This window comes from Pteropus vampyrus, unplaced genomic scaffold (assembly GCF_000151845.1).
Source record: "Pteropus vampyrus isolate Shadow unplaced genomic scaffold, Pvam_2.0 Scaffold39, whole genome shotgun sequence".
Taxonomy (NCBI): domain Eukaryota; kingdom Metazoa; phylum Chordata; class Mammalia; order Chiroptera; family Pteropodidae; genus Pteropus; species Pteropus vampyrus.
In genome coordinates, this window is record NW_011888820.1 from 3,808,430 (window position 1) to 3,829,209 (window position 20,780).

A 20,780-nucleotide genomic window follows, 5' to 3' on the forward strand; every position below is an offset into this window, starting at 1 on the left:
AAGCAATAATTTTCCAGCCAGCACAATATGTAATTTCATAGAGTAGAGCCTCAGTAATCTACATTTCTTTGAATCAGAATATGTTCCTTAGATTTGAAATGCTGTTTATGTTTGTATATTTTAACACATAATGTTTTATATAGAGAGACATCTAGCTGAGATAGGTATAATGTACCTGAGATAAGTGTGGGAATATTTTTACTTTCTTATGTAAACTTTGTAGTACTCAGAAGTCTTTAGAAAAACGTAGCACATACAAATAATTCTTGTAGAAATTAAAATCTTTATTCGTTAAAGAAAAGCATTTCGTTTATGTAAGGTAATTCTAGTTACATTTTAGTTCTTAAATTCTATTTAAAACATTTTTCCTAAAAAAATGTTTCATAACTTGGATTTTACACTAATTTAACCTGGCTTTTGTCTAATTTATTTGAGGTAATAAGATTATATTGTAATAAATATTCTTCTGTAGTAAATGAAGTATTACTTAAAGCAATATTGAGAGACTATTTCTGGAATAATTGTGTGAGGAGTTCCTTGGACCCTCTCCTCAGTTAAAGAATGATAATTGGTGAAAATTATTTAAAAAAAATTAAAAGTCTTTGGAAAATGTCCCAAGGGAATTAGCAAATGAAACACCTATTCAAGAAGATCTGTATCTTAGTAAGAACAGTGAGAATCTATGGAATTTGAGCCACATCACTCTCCTTCCACCCTCTTTCCATGGTTCAGCATGACAGAAGTTTCACTGCAGGCATGTGCAGCCAAAAATACGGGATTCCTCTGCCCTCAGCTCCCTGAATAGGGCCTTGCTATCTTCCCAGGAGGAACAGGTCGCTAGTTTTTCTTATTCTCCAACCAGCTTGTGTTGTAGAAGCTCTATTCTGGTTGAAAGTGTCTAAGAGTTATGGGGCTCTCTTCTTCTACCCAGCCCCCACTCATAGGGTAGAAAATCTGTTTTACCCATGACAGTCCGGGAATACTGGGGTCATGATCAATTTTGTCCCAGCTTGCTCATAGGGTGAGGGGCTCCATGCTGAGAGAGGCAAGCTGAGAATACCACAAGTTACTACCTCTGACCAGCACCCTTTTTGTAAAGTGAGGATGCCACTTGAAGAAAAGCAGGCCGCTATCTTTGCTGCAGTGGTGCAGAGTTTTTGTCCAAGGTGCAAAGCAGGCTGTAATAATAAAGGATTCTGATGCAGTTTCCAAGGAAATTGACTCATTTTGTAATAGAGTATTTGGAAGTTCAAAAGTAAAGGTGCTCTCAAAAATGAGATTACTTTAATGATAAAAAAATCAAGAGGAGTCTGGTAACTCCATGAGAAGAGTAAGTTAAACTAGCCCAACTCCTTTGCCTCCAATAAGAAGCTAATATCCAAAATATGTAAAGAACTTTTAAAATTGAAAACAACAAAAAAATCCAGTTAAAAAATGAGCAGAGGACCTGAACAGACACTTCTCCCAAGAAGACATATAAATGGCCAACAGACATATGAAAAGATGCTCAACTTCACTAGCTTTTAAGAAAATGCAGATTAAAACCACAATGAGATACCACTTCACACCTGTTAGAAAGGCTGTCATCAACAAGACAAATAACAACAAGTGTTGGAGAGGTTGTGGGGAAAAAGGAACCCTTATACACTGCTGGTGGGAATGTAAATTGGTACAGCCACTGTGGAAAATAGTATGGAGGTTTCTCAAATTAAGAATAGAACTACCATATGACCCAGTAATCCTTCTTCAGGTTATCTACCCCAACCCCCCACTCCCCCCAAATTAAAATATCCATAAAAATATATGCACCCCTATATTCATTGCAGCATTATTTACTGTGGCCAATACATGGAAACAACCAAAGTGTCCTTTGAATAGATGATTGGATAAGAGATAAGAGATTTGGTACATACATTCAGTGGGATGTTACTCAGCCAAAAGAAAAAATGAAATACTGCTATTTGTGACAATGTGGACGGATCTTGAGATTATGCTAAGCGAAATAAATCAGATGAAAAAAGTCAAGAACCATATGATTTTGCTCATATGTGGGATATAAAACTGAAAGCAACGAACAGCTCATAGACACAACAGTATTGTGGTTTCCTGAAGGAAACAGGGGAGGAGGGAGGAAGAAAAGTATAAAGGGGGTCAAATATACGGCGACTGAAGGAGATTTGACTTTGGGTGGTGAGTACATAATGCAATATATAGATAATGCATTATTGCATATATAATTTTATTAACCAATGACACCACAATAAATTTAATTAAAAAGTTTTATTGTAAAAAAAAACAAAACAAAAAACTAGCTCAATTTGAAGTTTACTAGAGAGAACTATAGAGAAACATCAAAGAAGAGCCCTCTAGTCATAACACACCTCTAAGAATGGCCTGAAAGACTAACCCTATAAAGAGGTCTGACTTTAATTGTATCAGACCTTGAGCAGTTTATGTCCCAAGGTATTGTTAAAAACAATAGAGCAATCATCTCCCACTTAGTGGAGCCAATAGCTGGGTATGATACCAAAAGAGGCAGACAGTTTAACATGTTAGGGAGAGACAGTCCTAGAGAGCCTTACTAAAACCATTGCATCTCAGGGTACAGCTTGCCCAAGGCTGCACACTGTGGGAGAAATAGACTTAATTAAAATAGTTTAGCCAAATTATTAAACCAATAAACAAGTTAATGACAACAAGCCCTGAAGGAGAAAGATTAATATCCAGAATTGTCCAATTATCAGCAGAAAATGACAAGACATGAAAGAGACAGGAGAGTGTGATCCATAGAAAGGAAAAAAACAAACCAGGCAACACAAACTGCCTTTGGGAGGACTTAAAGAACAGACATCAAAGCAACTGTTATAAATACGTTCAAAGCACTAAAGGAAACCATGCTTAAAGAAGTAAAGTATGATTACAGTGATTCATCAAGTAGGGAAAATCAATAAATAGAAATTATAAAAAAGATCCAAATAGAAGTTCAGGAGCTGAATGTATAATAACGGAAATGAAGAATTTCCTAGAGAGGCTCAACAGTAGTTTGAACTGGCAAACGAAAGAATCAAAAAGCTTGAAGATCTATTTCATCTGTGAATGTCTGTCTAAAGAACAGAAAGAAAGGGTGAAGGAAAAAGAAAAGAGTGAAGAGCCTCAGAGAAATGTGGGATACCATCAAGTAATAGGGACCAGAATGAAAGGAGAGAGAAAGAAGCAGGAAAAAATAATTGAACTAATAATGGCTTTGATGAAAAACATTAATCTACATATCCAAGAAGCTCAACCAACTCCAGAAAGGCCATAAATGCAAAGAGATCCACACTCTTAGTAAAGTGCATTTAAAGATCAATTTAGATGTGAATTGTTTATTGAATTTTTATAGCTGTCATCATCATTGGGGAAAGAGTCTAAGTTTTTCTCCTTCTTGTCCTAGGGAATGGCTCTGGTTATATGATTCCTTAAACAGGGTCATAATGTGGGTGAAGCTAGCAGTAATGAAATTTTAAATGTCATTATCTCTTGAACATATATTAAAATTTTTTATCCAGCTTGCAGATTTTATTATATTAAAACATGGTTGTTTATCATATACCAGTTTGGAGAATGAGAATAGCAATTATTTTGTTAGTATTTAATATATATATGTTTTTATTCCAGGAAACTGTAGCCATTCCCAGTAGACCTCCTGATGTTGTACATACGGACACCACCTCACTTAATCAGGTAAGATCATATTTTTGAAAAGTGATAAAGCCACCTACCTGATTGCTGACATTTTTTAATTTATAACTGACACCCTGTAATTTTGTGAATCTAAAAGTAGTGGCTTTACCTTCAACATAATAAAACAATGACATATTTCTGTGGTTGGAATTCATTTTTTCTAAATTTTTATTTATCAATTTTCTCCACTAGGTAGCAATATATATATATATATAAAATGTTGAAATGAAATGGCTTTTCATTAGTCAGTTTAAACAGCATTATGCTTTGTTGGCAACAGAGTGGTTGCCTTCAGGTGACTGCCTAGGTTAGGTGAAGAACTTCATGAAAGCTGTAGAGAGCAGTTATAAAAAGAATTAAAAGGGAAATTTTAGTCATCCTTTTCTCTATTGGTAAAGAAAGCTGAATAACATTGCTTAGGATCAGATTATATTATGCTAACTTTAGCAGACAGGCAAAATAAAGCATCTTAGAAGGGCTAGGTGATTTAATCTCTTTTATTTGGCATAATTTGTTTTCTGATGGAGGATATAAAATGCATTATTGGGTAACATTCTGTGAGCACGCAAAGATTTACATAAGAAACAAAAGGTAGCCATAAAAATGAGAAAAACAACAACTTTTTGAGAGACCTAAAGATTCTTCTCTAAGGTGGCCAGAAGACTAACCATGCAGATACAGAACAATACATAGAGCTCCGAAGTTACATGAAGCTCTGTGAATGAGCGTATAATGACAACACATTATTTATAGTTATTTTTTATGCTAATTTTGATGTGCTTGATATGAAAACTTATGCAGAATTTATGTTTGCTGGCAAACAGAAATATAATTACGTGAGCCAGAAAGAATTAAGGTTGGTACATATTAATTGTATTTTTTTCTGCACTATATAATTGGATGATGGAAAGAACAGTACATTTGCTTCTCAGATTAGTTTTTGCCTTTAAATGTTTTTCTAATCTCTGTTTCTTATCATTTTCTTAAGAACACACGCATATTTATATTCAATTAAAACTTCATAGTAAAATTAATTTTTTTAGGGCACTATAAAAGAGAAAAGGCTTCATGGTTTCATGGTGCAGAAAACCCAACAATGCTCTTTCATTCTTGGGTTACTGAATTAGTAAAATGTATTTGCTATAGGTAAGAAAAATGAATAATTTCCAAGGCTTGAATTTCTACACATAGTAGTAGAGAGATTTTCTTTCTTTACTTTTTCAGACGAGTAGAACTTTTTGTTAGCTTTTAGCAGAATTGACTTTTGCAGTGTGATAAAGAACAGTTTTTAAGTTAACAAACATTTTTTATATAAATAAGGAGCACCCATCATCTGACAGAGGTTCCTGACCTCTGTCTTTAGATTTCTCAAAAACAAAGTTTTCTTTTCTCATTTAATGGCTGCCTTTTGTATCATATGGTCATTGGAGAATATGATGAAAGCTATATACTATTTTTTCAAAAAACATTTTGCATAAAACTTTGTATGAATTTCAGGGGATTTGTGGATTGTTTAAAATGATCTGTGCTGTAGGAAATAGAAATCAAGTAGAAGAAATGTGATCTGTTGTCAAGGAGCTGAAAGGACACTTGGATACTCAGTAGGCAGATGTCTGAATAACTAGGGCCCCTATTCCAAGCAATGAATGATTAAATACAAAGCCTCGAATTGTAGAGTAAGTGCTATAGACATTCAGAAAAGTGATAACTCATTAGGGAATGATGCACAGAAGGATTTGACAGGAAAGATGGGACTTAGCTGAACTAAAATGGTGTGTAGATAATCTCTCTTTCCAGAGACGTAGGGCTTGCAGTGTGGCTGAGAATGAGTAACGATAGCAGACTGTAAGAGCATGTGTACAGTAAGAATTGGAGCATTTACATTGGAGAGGAGGAGGAGATGATTGTGGATGGGCATATAAATTTAAACAGAAGAGGAAATAAGGAAAAATTATGCCATTATAGCATAAACTTTGTGCTAGGTATTTAAATAAGTACTGTAACTTTACAATCAGTAAGAAACTGGCAACCAACCATGTTTTTAGCTCTACTAATGTTACTTCTGGGATATTCTATTTATCATATCTGTAGGAAAACTTCTTCATTATTAAGCCGGTATGACATTCCCAGTGTACTTTATAAATAGAAATAGAAAATTCATCTTCAAAAATATAATTAATGAATAGAAATTTCATCTTCAAAAATATAGAAAGAACAAAGAATGAATAGATGAGATGTTAGGCTTTGCATTTGGGGAGAATGAAAATAATTATTTGTAGTTTCCCCAGATACATATCTAATACTACTTATTCTAACAATTAGGATTTTAGCTATCAACATTATTAAATAAAGTTAATCTTTGGTATATTATCATTTGGTATATTTATTATAGTTATGCTATATATTAAAATATAATTCTTTATTAAATTACCATGTGTATCATAAGTAACTACCTTTTTTGCTTTGTTTCGAAACAATGATTTATTACTTTTCACTTTTCTGTGAGTTGACTGGGTGGTCCTCTGCTGCAGATGGTGTTGCTTGTCATGTAGCTGTTCTCAGATGGTGTCCAGGCAGCACGGGAAGGTCCAAGATGGCTTCTTTCACAAGTCTGGGGTCTTGATGCTGGCTGATGGCTGGATGCCTCCAGTTTTCTCCATAGGACCTCTTTCTTCATATGGTGTCTCATCTTCCAGGGACTTTCTGTATGGCCTTCAGTGGGACTTCGATTTAGGTTTCTGGAGTGTTTTTCTTTGTAGCTTCTTCCTCTTCAGTACATACACAGAATTCCAGCTGCAGAGAACTATGATTTTGATCTCCTTATGTTGTTGGGACTGTTTTGCTATGTTTAGATTTCCCTTCTTGCACTACAGTCTGGAACATGCTGTCAGGCAGAAAACTTGTGGTGATTGTAGAGTTCATCTTTTTTATTTCTCTTACATCAAGAATCATAATCCTTCACTGCCCACTGTCCAGTGTGTAAAGATAGTGTCTCCCTTCCCCCTTAAAAAAAGTTTTTCTAGTTGTTTACAGTGGAAGATTAAGTCCATTCCAGGAACTTCATAATGGCCAGAAGTGGAAGTCTTTTTATATACCTTTAGTACTTAATTTTCTCATTACTATCTGGTTTTTCAGTTTTCTTGTTGTTGTTTGGTTTCTACTTGTTACATTTCTAGCTGTTAAAGAGCCTATTTTATTTTCATGTTTTTATCTCCCTAATTGTTCCCATTTTGGAGGATGCATTAATTTTACTTTTTCAGAACATTTAACATTTATATATTCTTCCACTCTCCCATTTTTTAGTCTTAGATTTGCAATCGAATACATCAGTCCCTTTGCTAAAGTTTCCCCCATCATGTGGTTGGATAAAGTGTCTCCTGTAGTAGATTTCCACAAGAAGGGCTCATGTGTCTAGTATTCCTTTGGTTACTATGTATTTAAAACTTTTTCTATATGTTAGGTACTTGAAGGACATCTTGAGTTTCTTAATAATGGTGTTCCATTGTTGCCTTGCTTTATATGTTGCTTTTGAGAAGTCTCATCTCAGTCTAATGATCTTACTCTAAGTTACTTGATCTTTATCTTTGAGGCCCTTAGGATTTCTGTTTTCCCTTTATCTTTAAAATCTAGTAGTTTTTCCCCCCTTTTTAAATCTCCCCCCCACCCCCTTCCACCCCTGAACTATGGATGTTGCCATTTTCCCCTGAAGAACTGAATCTCTGAAGGCAGGGCGTCTCCTCTCACATGCTCACAGTGTGCACTTGGGGCCTGGCATCCCCGGGGTATGGTCCGTGTCTCCACCTGGGGCATGAACCCAGACCTTCTGCATGTAAAGCAGATGTGCTAATCACTACACTATGGAGCCACCCCTAAAGTCTAGTAGTTTTGCTAGGATATGTCTCAGTGTTGCTCATTCCAGGTCAGTTTTCCCATGTAGCTAGTGGACCTTATGTATATTCAGATCTTCTTTCATTTCAAAAAGATCTCTAGGATTATGATTTTCATTTATTTTATTTTATGTTATTTTTTTCATCAAGTATTCTAATTATACGTACATTGGGTCCTTTTTGTCTTTCTTTCAACTACTTTCTCTGTCCTTTTTTTAGTTCTTTCTCGATTCCATTTCCATTTCTTGGTTCTTTTCCTCTCTACTATGCCCCTTTTAAAATTTTTATTTGAATATATTCTCCTTTGGGTACCTTATAATTTAGTCTTCATTTCCATTATGATTTCGATTTTTTTCTTCCATTTCTTTTCAGAGTTTAATCATTTTTTTTGAATTTCACATTCAAGGTGTTTGTTTCAAATCCCCGAATGCTTGAGTGTTGTATTATAGTTTCCTTCTGTTCGGTAATTGTTTGGTTTGAGGAAGTTTCATTTATTATAATGTTTTGGTTTTTATTTTTTATTTTTTAGTCTTATAAGTAGCTTTGTACAGATGAAGATTACTTACAATATGCATTCTGTGAGTAAGTTTGGTAGTTTGGGATAGTTTATAAGATACCCTCTTTAAGGAATTCAAGATTGCCATCTTCTGTCAGTCTAACAGAGTACATTTTCTTTAATGCTTTTTAGAGTGGGGCATTGTGGAGAGGTGTTTTATTAAAAAAACTTTTTTTTAGTTGCCTTCTTGCTGCTTTTTTTTCTTCATCATTGGGGTGGTGGGGGCGGGCCATCTTCATTTTATTCTTTTCTCTCCAAGAAGTATTTCCTTTCTGGGACTACCATTTTGAGGCCCGCACACTTTTATTCTTTTCTCTGTAGTCAGTGCTCTAACCTTCCAGGATTCTTCTCAGCATTTTTGTCCTTAAGGGGAACTTTCTCTGTCTAGAAATGATTTTTTTTTTCTTTTCCTCTTTTCTCTTCCATGCACTGCTTCTGTACTCTCCCTCCCCACTCCTATAGTAGCTTTGAGAGGATGCTCAGAAGATAGCTTCGCTGGAAATTGGTGTTTATTTTTCTATTTATACGAATTTGAAATTTGCAGTATTCTCTGTCTGCGGGCTTGGGAGCTGTGTAGTTTTATTTGTTCTTGTTACTCTGTATGCTTTTTTGGAGGATGTGAAAATTTGGGAAGTACTAATGTCTGAACCTTTTTATCAGTTGGTTTGACTTAATGGTACAATTTTAAAAAATAAAATTAAGAACTAATTTATTTATATAGAAAATCCTCCTACTCACATTTAATATACAAATAAGATAATATGTAGCTGTTTTTCTTAGTTTTATTTGTGTGTGTGTGTGTGTGTGTGTGTGTGTGAGAGAGAGAGAGAGAATTTTAGTGATTTTTTTATATCTAGGAAGAAATGAAAACAAGAAGCTTTCAGCTTTCCTTCTAAAATATGAAAACCTTTCAGAATATTCAGAAAATAAACTTTGACTGTTCTTTATTATTTGACTGTTCTTTATTATTTTGCCTTATGATTGAATTTAGTCAAACATCCAGTCAGCTGATTTTAGTCATTTCTCATGATAGATCTTTCTTGGCTTTACTAACTCTGCTGTCTGTAGGAAGCAATACTATCATTGAAATAAAATGAAGAATTTCATTTTCCTTTAATCACATTTTTTTCATTTGTAGGAATGACATCTCTGGAATAAGAATAGTGGTACTAATCTTAAAAACTTGGTTATACTGTTGCTAAAACATTTTAAAATAATAGCTCACATTTATTGAGGTATTAATATTTATCAAGGATAATGCTTTGTAAGAGGTTTAATTAACCTCTCAGTTTTTTAAATGAGAAAATTTACTCATTAATTGATGGCAGAGCTGGATATGAACCCAGATCTGTCTGGTGCCAGATCCCATGATCTTTCATGTGTGTGACAGCTTCCCGTTCAGACTGTGAAGTGTATCTTTCATTTGTATGCAACATGATGATGTATATTTGCCTAGTGTTTTGTTTGTAATGTTCTTTTTAAAAATTAGCATTTAATCCTTCAACATCTTATACAGAATCTTATAAGTCACCACTATTCGATAATTGTTGATTTGTTTTAGTTATTTTTCAAAGACATATAAAGGGAAAAAAATACTGAGATTGAAAAAGTGAATAATTTACAGAACTATCATGTAGGATGTTGGGGAAAGGAAAAAGCTTTTTAAAATTTTACAAAGTATATTAAAAAGGAAATGACATTTTTCTAATCTTATTTTCTATAAATAAAATTTGTTAAAAAAGGATAATCAATAATTAAGAATAACAAACAACAATAAGAAAGTCAGGTATGCTAATCTTTACACAACATTTTAATTAGTCTTGGAAAGCTTAATCCAGCAATTTCTGAAAAAAGGAAGAAGCCTTAAGGGGTCAAATTAATATACAGATACATTAAATACTTATTGTTAGCTGTTTTGTGAATTTCTTCCCTTAGGTACTGAAAAGTACTCTCAAGTTTGAACAATGCCCAATTTCAGTGACTTTTTTTCTGTATCGTTATCTATATATCTTTGTGCTATTCCTGCCTTATCTAAGTAAAAAAGTGATATGAAAATCTGGACTAAGCAAAAATTTAATCTTAATAGCAAGCTATCTGTTTTCTGTTTTCTTGCAAGATGAGCGGATGCTCAGGATTTAGTGTACCAGGAGAATGAAAGTTTGTGAGAAGTCTTTGATGTATATATGTCTAGTAATGTGTTACAAGCTTCAATTTAAAACACCCTGTTAAGAAAGTTGGCATAAGTTTTGCTTGGTTAGAAGAGGCTATAAACGTTTACCTTATCTTCATTGTATTTTTTTTTTAATTAGTTTCAAGTATACAGTATGTTGGTTAGACCTCTGTATAGTTAGTAAAATGATCCACCCCCCCATTACTCCCTCCCTTCCCTGACCCTCCACCTAGCCAATGTATTATTAATGCTAACTGCATTCTCTATGCCATGCTCCCCATCCCCGTGACCATCCATCAGCTACTAATTTGTACTTCTTTAACCCTTCACCCCATTCTCCCAACCCCCTAAACCCCCTCCCCTCTGTCCATCACCAAATTGTCCAGTATATTTGTGAGTCTGTTTTTAATTATTTTGTCCTTTTTATTCCTTAGATTCCACATAAGTGAAATCATAGTGTTTATCTTTCTCTGTCTGACTTAAATACCTTCTAGGTCCATCAAAGCAATACCTTTTCCATCTCATTCCTTTTCATATGTAGGGGTCTTGTTTTCTTATCCTTTCAGCCACTCTGTCATTTGATTGGAGCATTTAATTCTTTTCCATTTAAGGTATTTATTGATAGGAATGTAGTTGTTACCATTCTTTATTCCTGTTTTTGACACATGTTTTTTCTTCTTAAAGAAAGTCCCTCCAACATTTCCTGTAATTCTGGCTTAGTGGTGATAAATTCCTTTAGCTTATTGTGTCTGGGAAGCTCTTTATCTGTCCTTCAACTCTAAATGGTAACTTTGCGCTTTGTTGGATAAATTATTTTTGGTTGTATATCCTGGGTCTTCATCTTGTCGAATATTTTTTGCCAAGCCCTTTTGTCCTGCATAGTTTCTTTTGAGAAATTAGCAGCCAGTCTCATGGGGGTGTTTCCTTATAAGTAATTATTTCTTTTTCTCTTGCTGCTTTTAATATTCTTTCTTTGTATTTAACCTTTGGCATTTTGATTATGATGTGTCTTGGTGTGGGCTCCCTGATTTTTGTAATTCTCTGAGCTTCCTGGGGTTTTACGTCCATTTCCTTCACCAAATTAGGGAAGTTTTCCATCATTATTTCTTCAAACAGCTGTCCAACATTGTGATTTTCTTCTGTTACGCCGATCAGACGAATATTTAGAGCCTTAATAGTGTCCCGTATCCTCCTTAAATTGGCATCTTTTTTTTTTTTGCCATTCTGATTGAGTGTCCTGATTGGCTTTCCCATCCTCTAGATGAGGCATTTGATCCTCTTCTTTATTCACTTTGTTTATTCCTTTGTTTATTCCATTTAATATACTTCTCATCTCAAATAATGTGTTCTCCATTTCAGACTGATTCCCTTTTATAATTCCATTTCCATTTTTACCTCTTTGTTAGAGTTTTCTACACTTCCCAAAAGTTCATTGAGCATCTTTATAACCAGTGTTTTGAACTCTGCATCTGTTAGATTACTGGACTCCATTATATCTGGATCTCTGTTCTGTTCTGTCATATGGTTTCTGCTTCTTTGTCTTCCCATTTTGGCTGCCTTTCCGTGTCTGTGTCTATGTACTAAGCAAAGCTCCTAAGTCTCTCAGTCTTATTAGTGTGGATTTGTGAAGTAGGTGTCCAGTGGCACAGTCCTGAGAGGGGTTCAGCTGCAGGCCAAACTTAGCCCAAGCCTCTACCCCTCTAGGGCCACCTGTTAAGATTCAGCAAGCAGTCCACAGATGCTGTGCTTATAGTTGCCTCAAAAGGCCACACCAGAAACCGAGACCAGCTGCCTCCACCAGTGTGAGTCTCAACAAGGAGCACCTGACTCGCTGAGGATACACCTGGATGTGGCTTGGGTGGGGCTGCGAGTTGAGGGAGACAAGGTTTCAGGGAATCTTTTGGGCAGAGTGACCTCTGTTAATCAGTTTGATGACATCACAGCTATGGCAGCGCTGTGTCTGGCACACTGGTAGCGGAGAGGGCTCAACAGGGTACAGTGGATATTGCCAGCACTTCTGTGCTGAGTGAGTCTTGCCTAGGCCCATCACTCCGACAGTATCTCCTTGTAAGGTAAGTCCCTGGTTCCCCCCTGCATGCAGCCGAACGGGCACTGGTGCTTAGAGTGAGCAGGTCCCTCACTGCGAAAATCCACTCGGGCCACGGTGTCTGCGTCTGCCTCTGCCGTAACCTCCGTCTCACTCAGCCGCTCGGAATCAGGTCGCCCTGCCTCCTCGCCCCATCCTACTTTCTGCCGTTGCAGGGTGCTGTCTTGGATTTCTCCCTAGTTGTATGGTTTGTTAATCTAGATCCCAGGCAATTTTTCCTTGCTGCTGCTCCTGGTTTCTGTCACAACTTTGATTTGGTTGCCATTGGGATCAACAGAACCTCTATCAGCTATGCCATTTTTTTTCTCTCTCTTTGTTGTATTTTAATGAGAGTAGGTTTATGGATTCTTTTTTGTGAATTTCTCTTTAGGCATTGGTAACCATTGTTATCCCCAGATGTAGCTTTTGGCTCCCCTTCCTGTTACTTGACAGCCTTCCCCCTTTTCAACTGATTTCAATGGTGAATGTTATAGAAAGCATTTAATTTATAGTTAATCTTTTTCTGTTAGAAGTAGTTATTTTTCAAAGCTTAGATACATTATGATGCATTTTGTGTGCAATAACCAGCCATATTTCCTGTTTTTCTTTTAATGTATTCTAAGAAAGCACTGAGTGCTAATTTCATTTATAATTCTTTTTGCACAGGCTGCTTTGTACCGCCTCAGTGGAGACTGGAATCCCTTACACATTGATCCTAACTTTGCTGGCGCAGTAGGTGAGTTGTTAATGATATATACCAGTGAAAAATAATAGCTCAGTTACCTAAATAGTACTTAAAGACATTGCTACTTATGACTGGTAGTTTGAATAACATTTTAAAAATAAGCCCTCTCCTAACACACTTATGCAAATGATATGGGAAGGTAGGAAGTAGTGTTCAGAAAATGGTGTACTTGAAATTGAGATTATAATGGAAGGAAGCTCCTGCTAGTGCAAAGTCTAGGATAGACTATGTGGGTGGGAGTCAGTTATAATGAAGGGCAAAGGCAAGGTCATTGGAAGAGACAGCGAGGGTCTGAAAGGTTAGGGAAGGATTGTCTACATACAGGGACATTGAAATACTATGAATGATTTCATGGTTACAACCAAAGCTAAACAAAACAATGATTTGTGTTCCCAGAGCTTCTTTCTTTTCTTTTTTTATTTCATAATTATTGCCCAGGAGGTATTATTTATAAAATATTTTCCATGTTTCTTAGAGTAGAAAGTATAATTCATGCTAATGCAGTTTAAAGATATACTTTGAAATCCTGAATTAACAATTCTTTCTTTTTAAACATGAAATGTGCCTATGTCTAGCTAAATTCTCTCTCTCTCTTTTTCTTTTTAGGTTTTGACAAGCCCATATTACATGGATTATGTACATTTGGATTTTGTGCCAGGCATGTTTTACAGCAGTTTGCAGATAATGATGTGTCAAGATTCAAGGCAATTAAGGTATGTGTATATTATTGCATAATGTGAATGTTAGTTCTTTTTGTTTGTTTGTTTTTGGAGAAGAAAAGGAATTTTAGTGACTTTTAAAATCGATACTATACTGAAGTAATATACATTTTTATTACATTGATTTAGCAATCAACACATTTTCTTTTTGTAGTTAAAAAATCCCTCTATTACACATTCATCATGAAGGATATATACAGTTAAAATTTTAACATTAATTAGATTGTTTTATATATTAATTAGGAGCATACATATATCAGCATATTATACCTTCACAAAAACTTGAGGTTTACTATTTTTTAATTTACCTTAATTGAAAATGTAAAGTGGCTGCATTTGAACTCTAATAAACATATACTTATATCAGTATGACAGTTGCATACTGATTTTAGTTTTTGTACTTTTAAGCTGGCTTCAAGTTCTCATCTGTTATAAATTACAAAGAAAACCATCTCTGCACACTATCTTTGCATATGTGTAAGTCAAAAGATACACACTAAAAAAAAAAAAAATTTAGACAGTGTTAAATAAGCTCCCAAAGCTTTTATCAGTTTGTGCTCCCTGCAACAGTGAAAGTGCATTTTCTGATGCCTTGCCTTTGATAACACTGATTATTATCATGCTTTTCATTTTATTTTAACTATTTTTATTATTATCCAATATGTATACAGCAAATAAAATAGTATAGAAAATTATAAAATAAAAAGTAGGATTATTTGTCCTATTTACCCACCCCAGACCTTATTCCCCAGATAATTAGTACCAATTCTTTGTTTTATTTTTCAGTTACAGTTGACATATCATATTATATTAGTTTCAGGTAACAACATAGTAATTAGACATTTCAAAGTTATAAAGTGATCACTAAGTCTGTTACCCATCTGACACCATACCTAGTTATTACAATATTATTGACTATATTCCCTGTTCTGTACTTCACATCTCTGTGAGTACCTCTTTTAACTGCTTCTTTTAAATTGTTCTAGTGGTGATATGTGTGTGTGTGTGTGTGTGTGTGTGTGTATTTAACATAATTATGTTTCTGTTTTCCGATTTGCCAGAATTTGACACTATTTACTGACAATACTTTGAAAGAAAACGAATTAGCTTACATTAATGATATCCTTTCTCTACAAATTTTATCATATTATTTTTATTTCTTTATGAATTTAAATATATTTAAATCTCTCTTTTCTCCCTTGTATGCACTCTAACCTCCCTCCCAATTTGTTTCCTCACAAGTAGAAAAGTTTTATTTTAAAACATTTTTAACCCCAAAACTTATTTTTTAAAGGTTCGTTTTACAAAACCAGTATATCCTGGACAAACTCTTCAAACTGAGATGTGGAAGGAAGGAAATAGAATTCATTTCCAAACCAAGGTATGATTAATAGTTTGCTACCCATTTCACCATACTCAATAATTATGTTTTATCTTAACTTTTTTCTTTTTCTTTTCTTTTTTTTTTTTTTTTTGTTATTAGTATGGATATGAGACAAAACCTAGAAAGTTTCTTTTTAAATCAGTGGTAACTTTTAATTGGAAATAAGATGCCTACGTACCTTGTTTTTCATTTTATTTTCAATTAAATTGATTCCTGTCTGTGTAGCAGTGGTACAGCTGTTGTGTAAATCCAACCAACCATATCTTTTTGGCTAAACCAGTCAGTCAAATTATTGTCAAAATATAATCTTCAAAAAATTGAAGGCATGGCTCTCAGGCTGATTTACGTGAAAACATGACAAAAATGTATTAAATTCCTTAATGAAGGAGATAGCAAGATGATAAAACTGGTTCAAAAGAGAATTAGAACAACAGTGCTTAATATAGTCCAATAGGAAAAGCATTCTAAAATAATTTTGCTGAGAGACAAAACTATTTAATATCCTATAGAACAATAAAATCATATCCTTTATGGTTATGTTTTTTACTGGACAGAAATCATATGCATCTTGATCACACAAAAATCCACAAAATAACATTTTATGTCTCAGAGTCTAAGCCTAATTGTAGGTGACAATACAAGTAAAAGTATGAGTTCCTGTAGAGTTAAGTAATTTTTGGGTGAGGCTGTTAGCAGTACTCAAGGAAATACTAAAAGAACATGCAACTATCCTTTCATTTGTAAGTTTTTTAAAGGTCATTTTTGTTAACACAGTTGACCAGGCTGATACTTTTTGGCATAATCATTTTGTACTGCATAGAAGGTTGGTGTTAAGCAGTTTAAACACTACCACCTATAATAACTAAACACTACTACCTATAACAGCTTCCAGTTATTGAGTACCTATAGCAGGCTATACCATTATCTCTAATATGCATAACAACTTTACATTTACTATAAGAAAATCTAGGTTCAGGTCTCCTAAATAACTTTCTTATGGTCACTCAGAAAGTGCTGGAGCTGGAATAGAAACCTAGGTCTGCTTGACTCAAAGCTTAGATCCCAGGACCCTAAATCTTTTTTACTGCATTATAATTTCTCTCATAAGTAAATAACTTTGTAGAACTCTTCTTTCTGTGGTTGTCTTCCTCGTAATTACATCCTGCTGCTTGCAATATCATTTTCTGCTTAATTTATACATACTATTTATTTCACTTTTCAAATTCTTCCTGTCTTTTAGGCTTCAGTTCAAGCTCTGCTTGTCCTTAGAGGCAGTCCCTTACTACTCCCCTCTTTCTCACTCATATAAACACACATTCTGGCTTTTTCTGAAATCTTGTAATTAATGTTTGTGCCATATAATCTGGAGCCCTCTTATTTTTAATTATTTTGTTTGTTTTATTTTTTGAATAAGATTATGAATTCAAACTAGTTTAGGATCATGACTATATTACATGTTTTTATTTTCCCACAATTCTAGTAATGAACAGTACAGAAATAATCCCTATGGATACAAACTTGCAGGGTTGATAAATAATTTAATATCTAAATATAATACATTGTTGCCATTTTGATAAATTGAAAGCATGTCTTCTTATCTTTTCAGTATGTTTACTATTTTTGCCCTCAGTGATTAGAGGTGTTCTTTTCCTATTATTCTTTTTCTTATTATTATAAGAATCTTTCTATCCCTCTCTCCTTCCCTCCTTTCCTTCCTTTCTTTCTTCCTTCATATTGTATTTTAAGAAACATCATAAACTAATGTTCCAAATGATATGCTTGGCTTGGTTACAAGAAAGTAATTTACCAAAGCATATTTTGTTCATAAATTGTCTCTTTTCATGCTTTTCACTGTAAATAATTTGAAATAAAATGAACAAAATTGTTTGAAAGATCTTTTTTTTTCTGAAATATGGTAGGAGGTAGTCAAGGGAGAATGATCTTGATTGTTAAAAATCAGTTTTAATAAATGCTACTTTAATTTTTAGATACTATCCTAGACATTTGTAGCAATACCATAATTTTATGAAAGAATAGCCATTGGAATAATTTTAGATAAATTATTAGGAATTAGAATTTGAGCTCTTTTAATCACTATTTTGATAAAAGGACTATTTAAGCATTTAGTTTATGCTGTCTACACATCCTATTTGAAATAAGAACTAGAATTATTATTTTAAAAAGACCACTATGGTCTGTTCGTAGCCAATTTTATTCTGTGTTAACATAAAAAAATGCATGTTGATTATCACTACATCAAATGGATATTGTGGCATGCCTCCTGCTATTTATAAGAATTCAGCGGTTCTCTCCCTGGCTCCTCATTAGACATACAGTTTTGTTTTGTTTCGTTTTGTTTTGTTTTTTTAAAAAAAAAACAATGCTCAAGATCCACTCAAGATTATTTAAATTGGAATTTTTGGATGGGACATGGTCATAGCTATTTTTAAAAAGGGCTCCAGTTGATTCTACTGGGGTTAATAATAGTTATATTAAATCAACAAGCATTCATGTTTATTCATCTTGAGGTTTAATTTATGAGTTTTTTATTTAATTTGGATTATTTTCTTTTTTACATGAAGAAAAAATGCAAATTTCTTTTAAATAACTTTATACCGTTTCACAATGAAATTGTGTTTTCATTGGAATCATCAGTGTGAATTGTTTATTTTTCTCCGCTTTTGTACCCCTTATAAGGTCCAAGAAACTGGAAACTTAGCCATTTCAAATGCATATGTGGATCTTGTGCCAGCATCGGATATTTTAGCCAAGATACCCTCTGAGGTAGGTTACCAGAACTGGTATCCAAGTCATTTTCTGATTTCTGAATTTCAGTTAAGATTACTTTAAGAATGTTCAGGCTATTTTAGAAAATTAAGAGCTGTGAAAGATTCTTAATTCTTGAACTAAAGGACACTAATTCAAAACTGCTTAGAATAAAAGGAAAATTTCGACAACACATTTAAAAAACTTTTTCGAGGGGATATTGGGGTATCTTTTAAGAGAAAAGAATTAATTTTCTAGGTTTAGGGTACCTAAATCAGTTGTTGAATGAAAAATATCAAGCAAACAATATTTTGGAGAAAAATAGATGAAAAAGTTAAGTATCTTGTACTTTATCTTGATTTAAAGATTTGTATAAAGCTTTATATGTGAGCATAAAAACAATAATGTATTATATTTACTAAAACATTTTGTTCTGTATTAACATTCTGAGGCTTTAATAAAAATGTTTATATCTCTGTGTCCAAAATATTAACTTTGTAATGTTTATCATTGTCATACCTTTATCTTATGATTCTTACTTGTCATAAGCCATATTAGTAAATAAATGACTGAAGATTAAGATCTTAAGAATCTCAAATCAAAAACTTCTGAAGTTTTAGAGCTACGAAGAAATTCAGTCTTCATGTATTTTCATCCCATTTTACAAATAAACAAGCAAAGAAGTTGATTTGTCCAGTATCTACCTGCTGAAGTTAGTTAAGACATAGGTTGTCCAATGTGAAAGAGGTCTGATGTTAAAAATACTAGTTTGCCTTATTTATGTGCAGATTTTTGAAAAATCACCTTATCACACATATATTTTGTAATTACTTTTCTCCTTGAGTCTTTGCTGCAAAACTTTAAAAATTAAACTCTCTCTTTTTTTGCTAGGGTGGTGAGCTTCAGAGTACCTTGATCTTTAAGGAAATAGGTCACCATCTTAAGGATGTCGGGCACAAGGTGGTAAAGAAAATAAATGCTGTATTTGAGTGGCATATCACCAAAGGTGGAAATACTGCAGTTAAGTGGAGTAAGTTGTATCCCTGATTAAAATATTTTAAGGCAACTGTTGTAAATAGAGATAAAGTTTCCTTGCTATAATTGAAACCTGTGTCTTTGAAGGTAAGTAATCCTACCTTCTTAAGTAAGTTGTGTTTCATGGGAAGTAATAGGTTTCAGGATACCCAAAGACATGTAGGTTTTTTAGAGATGTAGGGAATCGATTAAAATGAAAATTCTGTTTTAAAGATTTTATTGTAATAACCTGAAATTAGTACTTTTAAACAGTCATCTTAATCGATCTTCAAATTTCTCTTAAACATAAAACAAATTCATGAGGTCAGATGAAATATTTTTAAGTCATTATATTTTGACACTTTTGAAATTGGTTTCTTCATTCCAAAATATTAATGATTTAAATTATCAGATTGTTATTTAAGAGCACCTATTTAAGTGCCTTGAAAATCAGATTATTTCTCATTATAACTGTAGATCACTATAAATGCTCACTTAGATCAAAAAATAAAAATGCATTCTAAACCAACTGAAACTTTAAAAAATAATCTTCTATTACATATTCCTAGAAAATATTTTGAAGTTTCGTTCAATTGGTTTTGGTTCAATATAAACAACTTTCTTTTTAATATAACAGTTGCTGTTCCTTTCAGGCAGTGTATGTTCATTATATAAAATTTAGTACATAAAGGTATAAAGAAGAAAATAATGATGTATAATCCTACTACTCACAATTAACGTTTTACTGTTCTTCTGGAAGACATTTGTGGTTATAGGATATTAATTCAGAAGGGGTATAAAGGAAGGCAAAAATGTAATATGTATTTAGTCTCCCAAATTTCAAAGTGTTTAAATATTTTTCTAAGTAACTTCATAGGTTAACACTGCGTATGTCATTACTTTCCTTTTTTCTTTCTGTCTTTCCTTTTTTCTTTCTATTTATGGTGAAATTCAACCTTTTCCTATGGATGAAAGTATATTAGAAGCTGAGTTATAAATATAAAGCATAGGACTTTTGAAAATAATTGTGAAGAAGAAGAATGAGATCCATAAGTATGAAAAAAGGTGCTGGAACTCTTTGTTTCAACATTGGCAGAATAGAACTCTGTAGGGATTTATAAAATATATGAGTGATTCTCTCTTGGCAAGCAGAGTAATTTTCTTTAAAATAGTTTCCATAACCAAAGTTTTTCCCTATTATGTCCCTAAAATAATAACCTAGAAAAGGGTTTTTCCTTACTTTTCCATGGGAATATTGAAATCCTGTTAATAATTATTATTGATGCTTAATAACTATTATTGTGGCTTATGTTTGTTTTATCATCTTTTCTTCGGGTTCTTATCAAAGCTAACAGTCAAATTGAATCCTAAAGCTTTCTCTGAAATGATTCACCATTCTTTTGGTGATCTGCTCCCTGTCTGTTATTTGATTGAATTCTCAGCTGTGCAACTATTTTCAGTTCTATTTGCTGTTTTCTTGCTGTCTGTGTCACTGAGCTAAATCACAGTAGCTGCCATAGAAACTATCTAGGTCTTTTGGCTTATGGTGACTTAGAAGATGATTCCATGCTGGCATCTCTATTTTTCATCTTGGCACTTAATGACATAGATGATTGAATGTTTTGATTTAGGAAATACCTAAGGTGTTTTTTCCCTTTTTATAAGCAGTTTTAAAAAGGTTTTGCTGAGCACTTAATTACCAAATATTTTGTATTTGAAATTGTTATTAG

The 20,780-nt window shown here is 33.5% G+C and overlaps 1 protein-coding gene across 4 annotated transcripts in view; it reads left to right on the forward strand.

The window, feature by feature from the left end:
- The window catches only part of HSD17B4 (hydroxysteroid 17-beta dehydrogenase 4), an 81,378-nt gene that overhangs the window by 47,781 nt on the left and 12,817 nt on the right, over positions 1-20,780 (forward strand). For all 4 annotated transcript variants that reach the window (XM_011358276.2, XM_023529567.1, XM_023529566.1 and 1 more), the window contains 6 exons: positions 3,658-3,723; positions 13,089-13,158; positions 13,774-13,880; positions 15,181-15,267; positions 17,968-18,054; positions 18,928-19,066. In XM_011358276.2, coding sequence (XP_011356578.1) covers positions 3,658-3,723; positions 13,089-13,158; positions 13,774-13,880; positions 15,181-15,267; positions 17,968-18,054; positions 18,928-19,066 — 556 coding nt within the window. The remainder of the gene's footprint in view (positions 1-3,657; positions 3,724-13,088; positions 13,159-13,773; positions 13,881-15,180; positions 15,268-17,967; positions 18,055-18,927; positions 19,067-20,780) is intronic.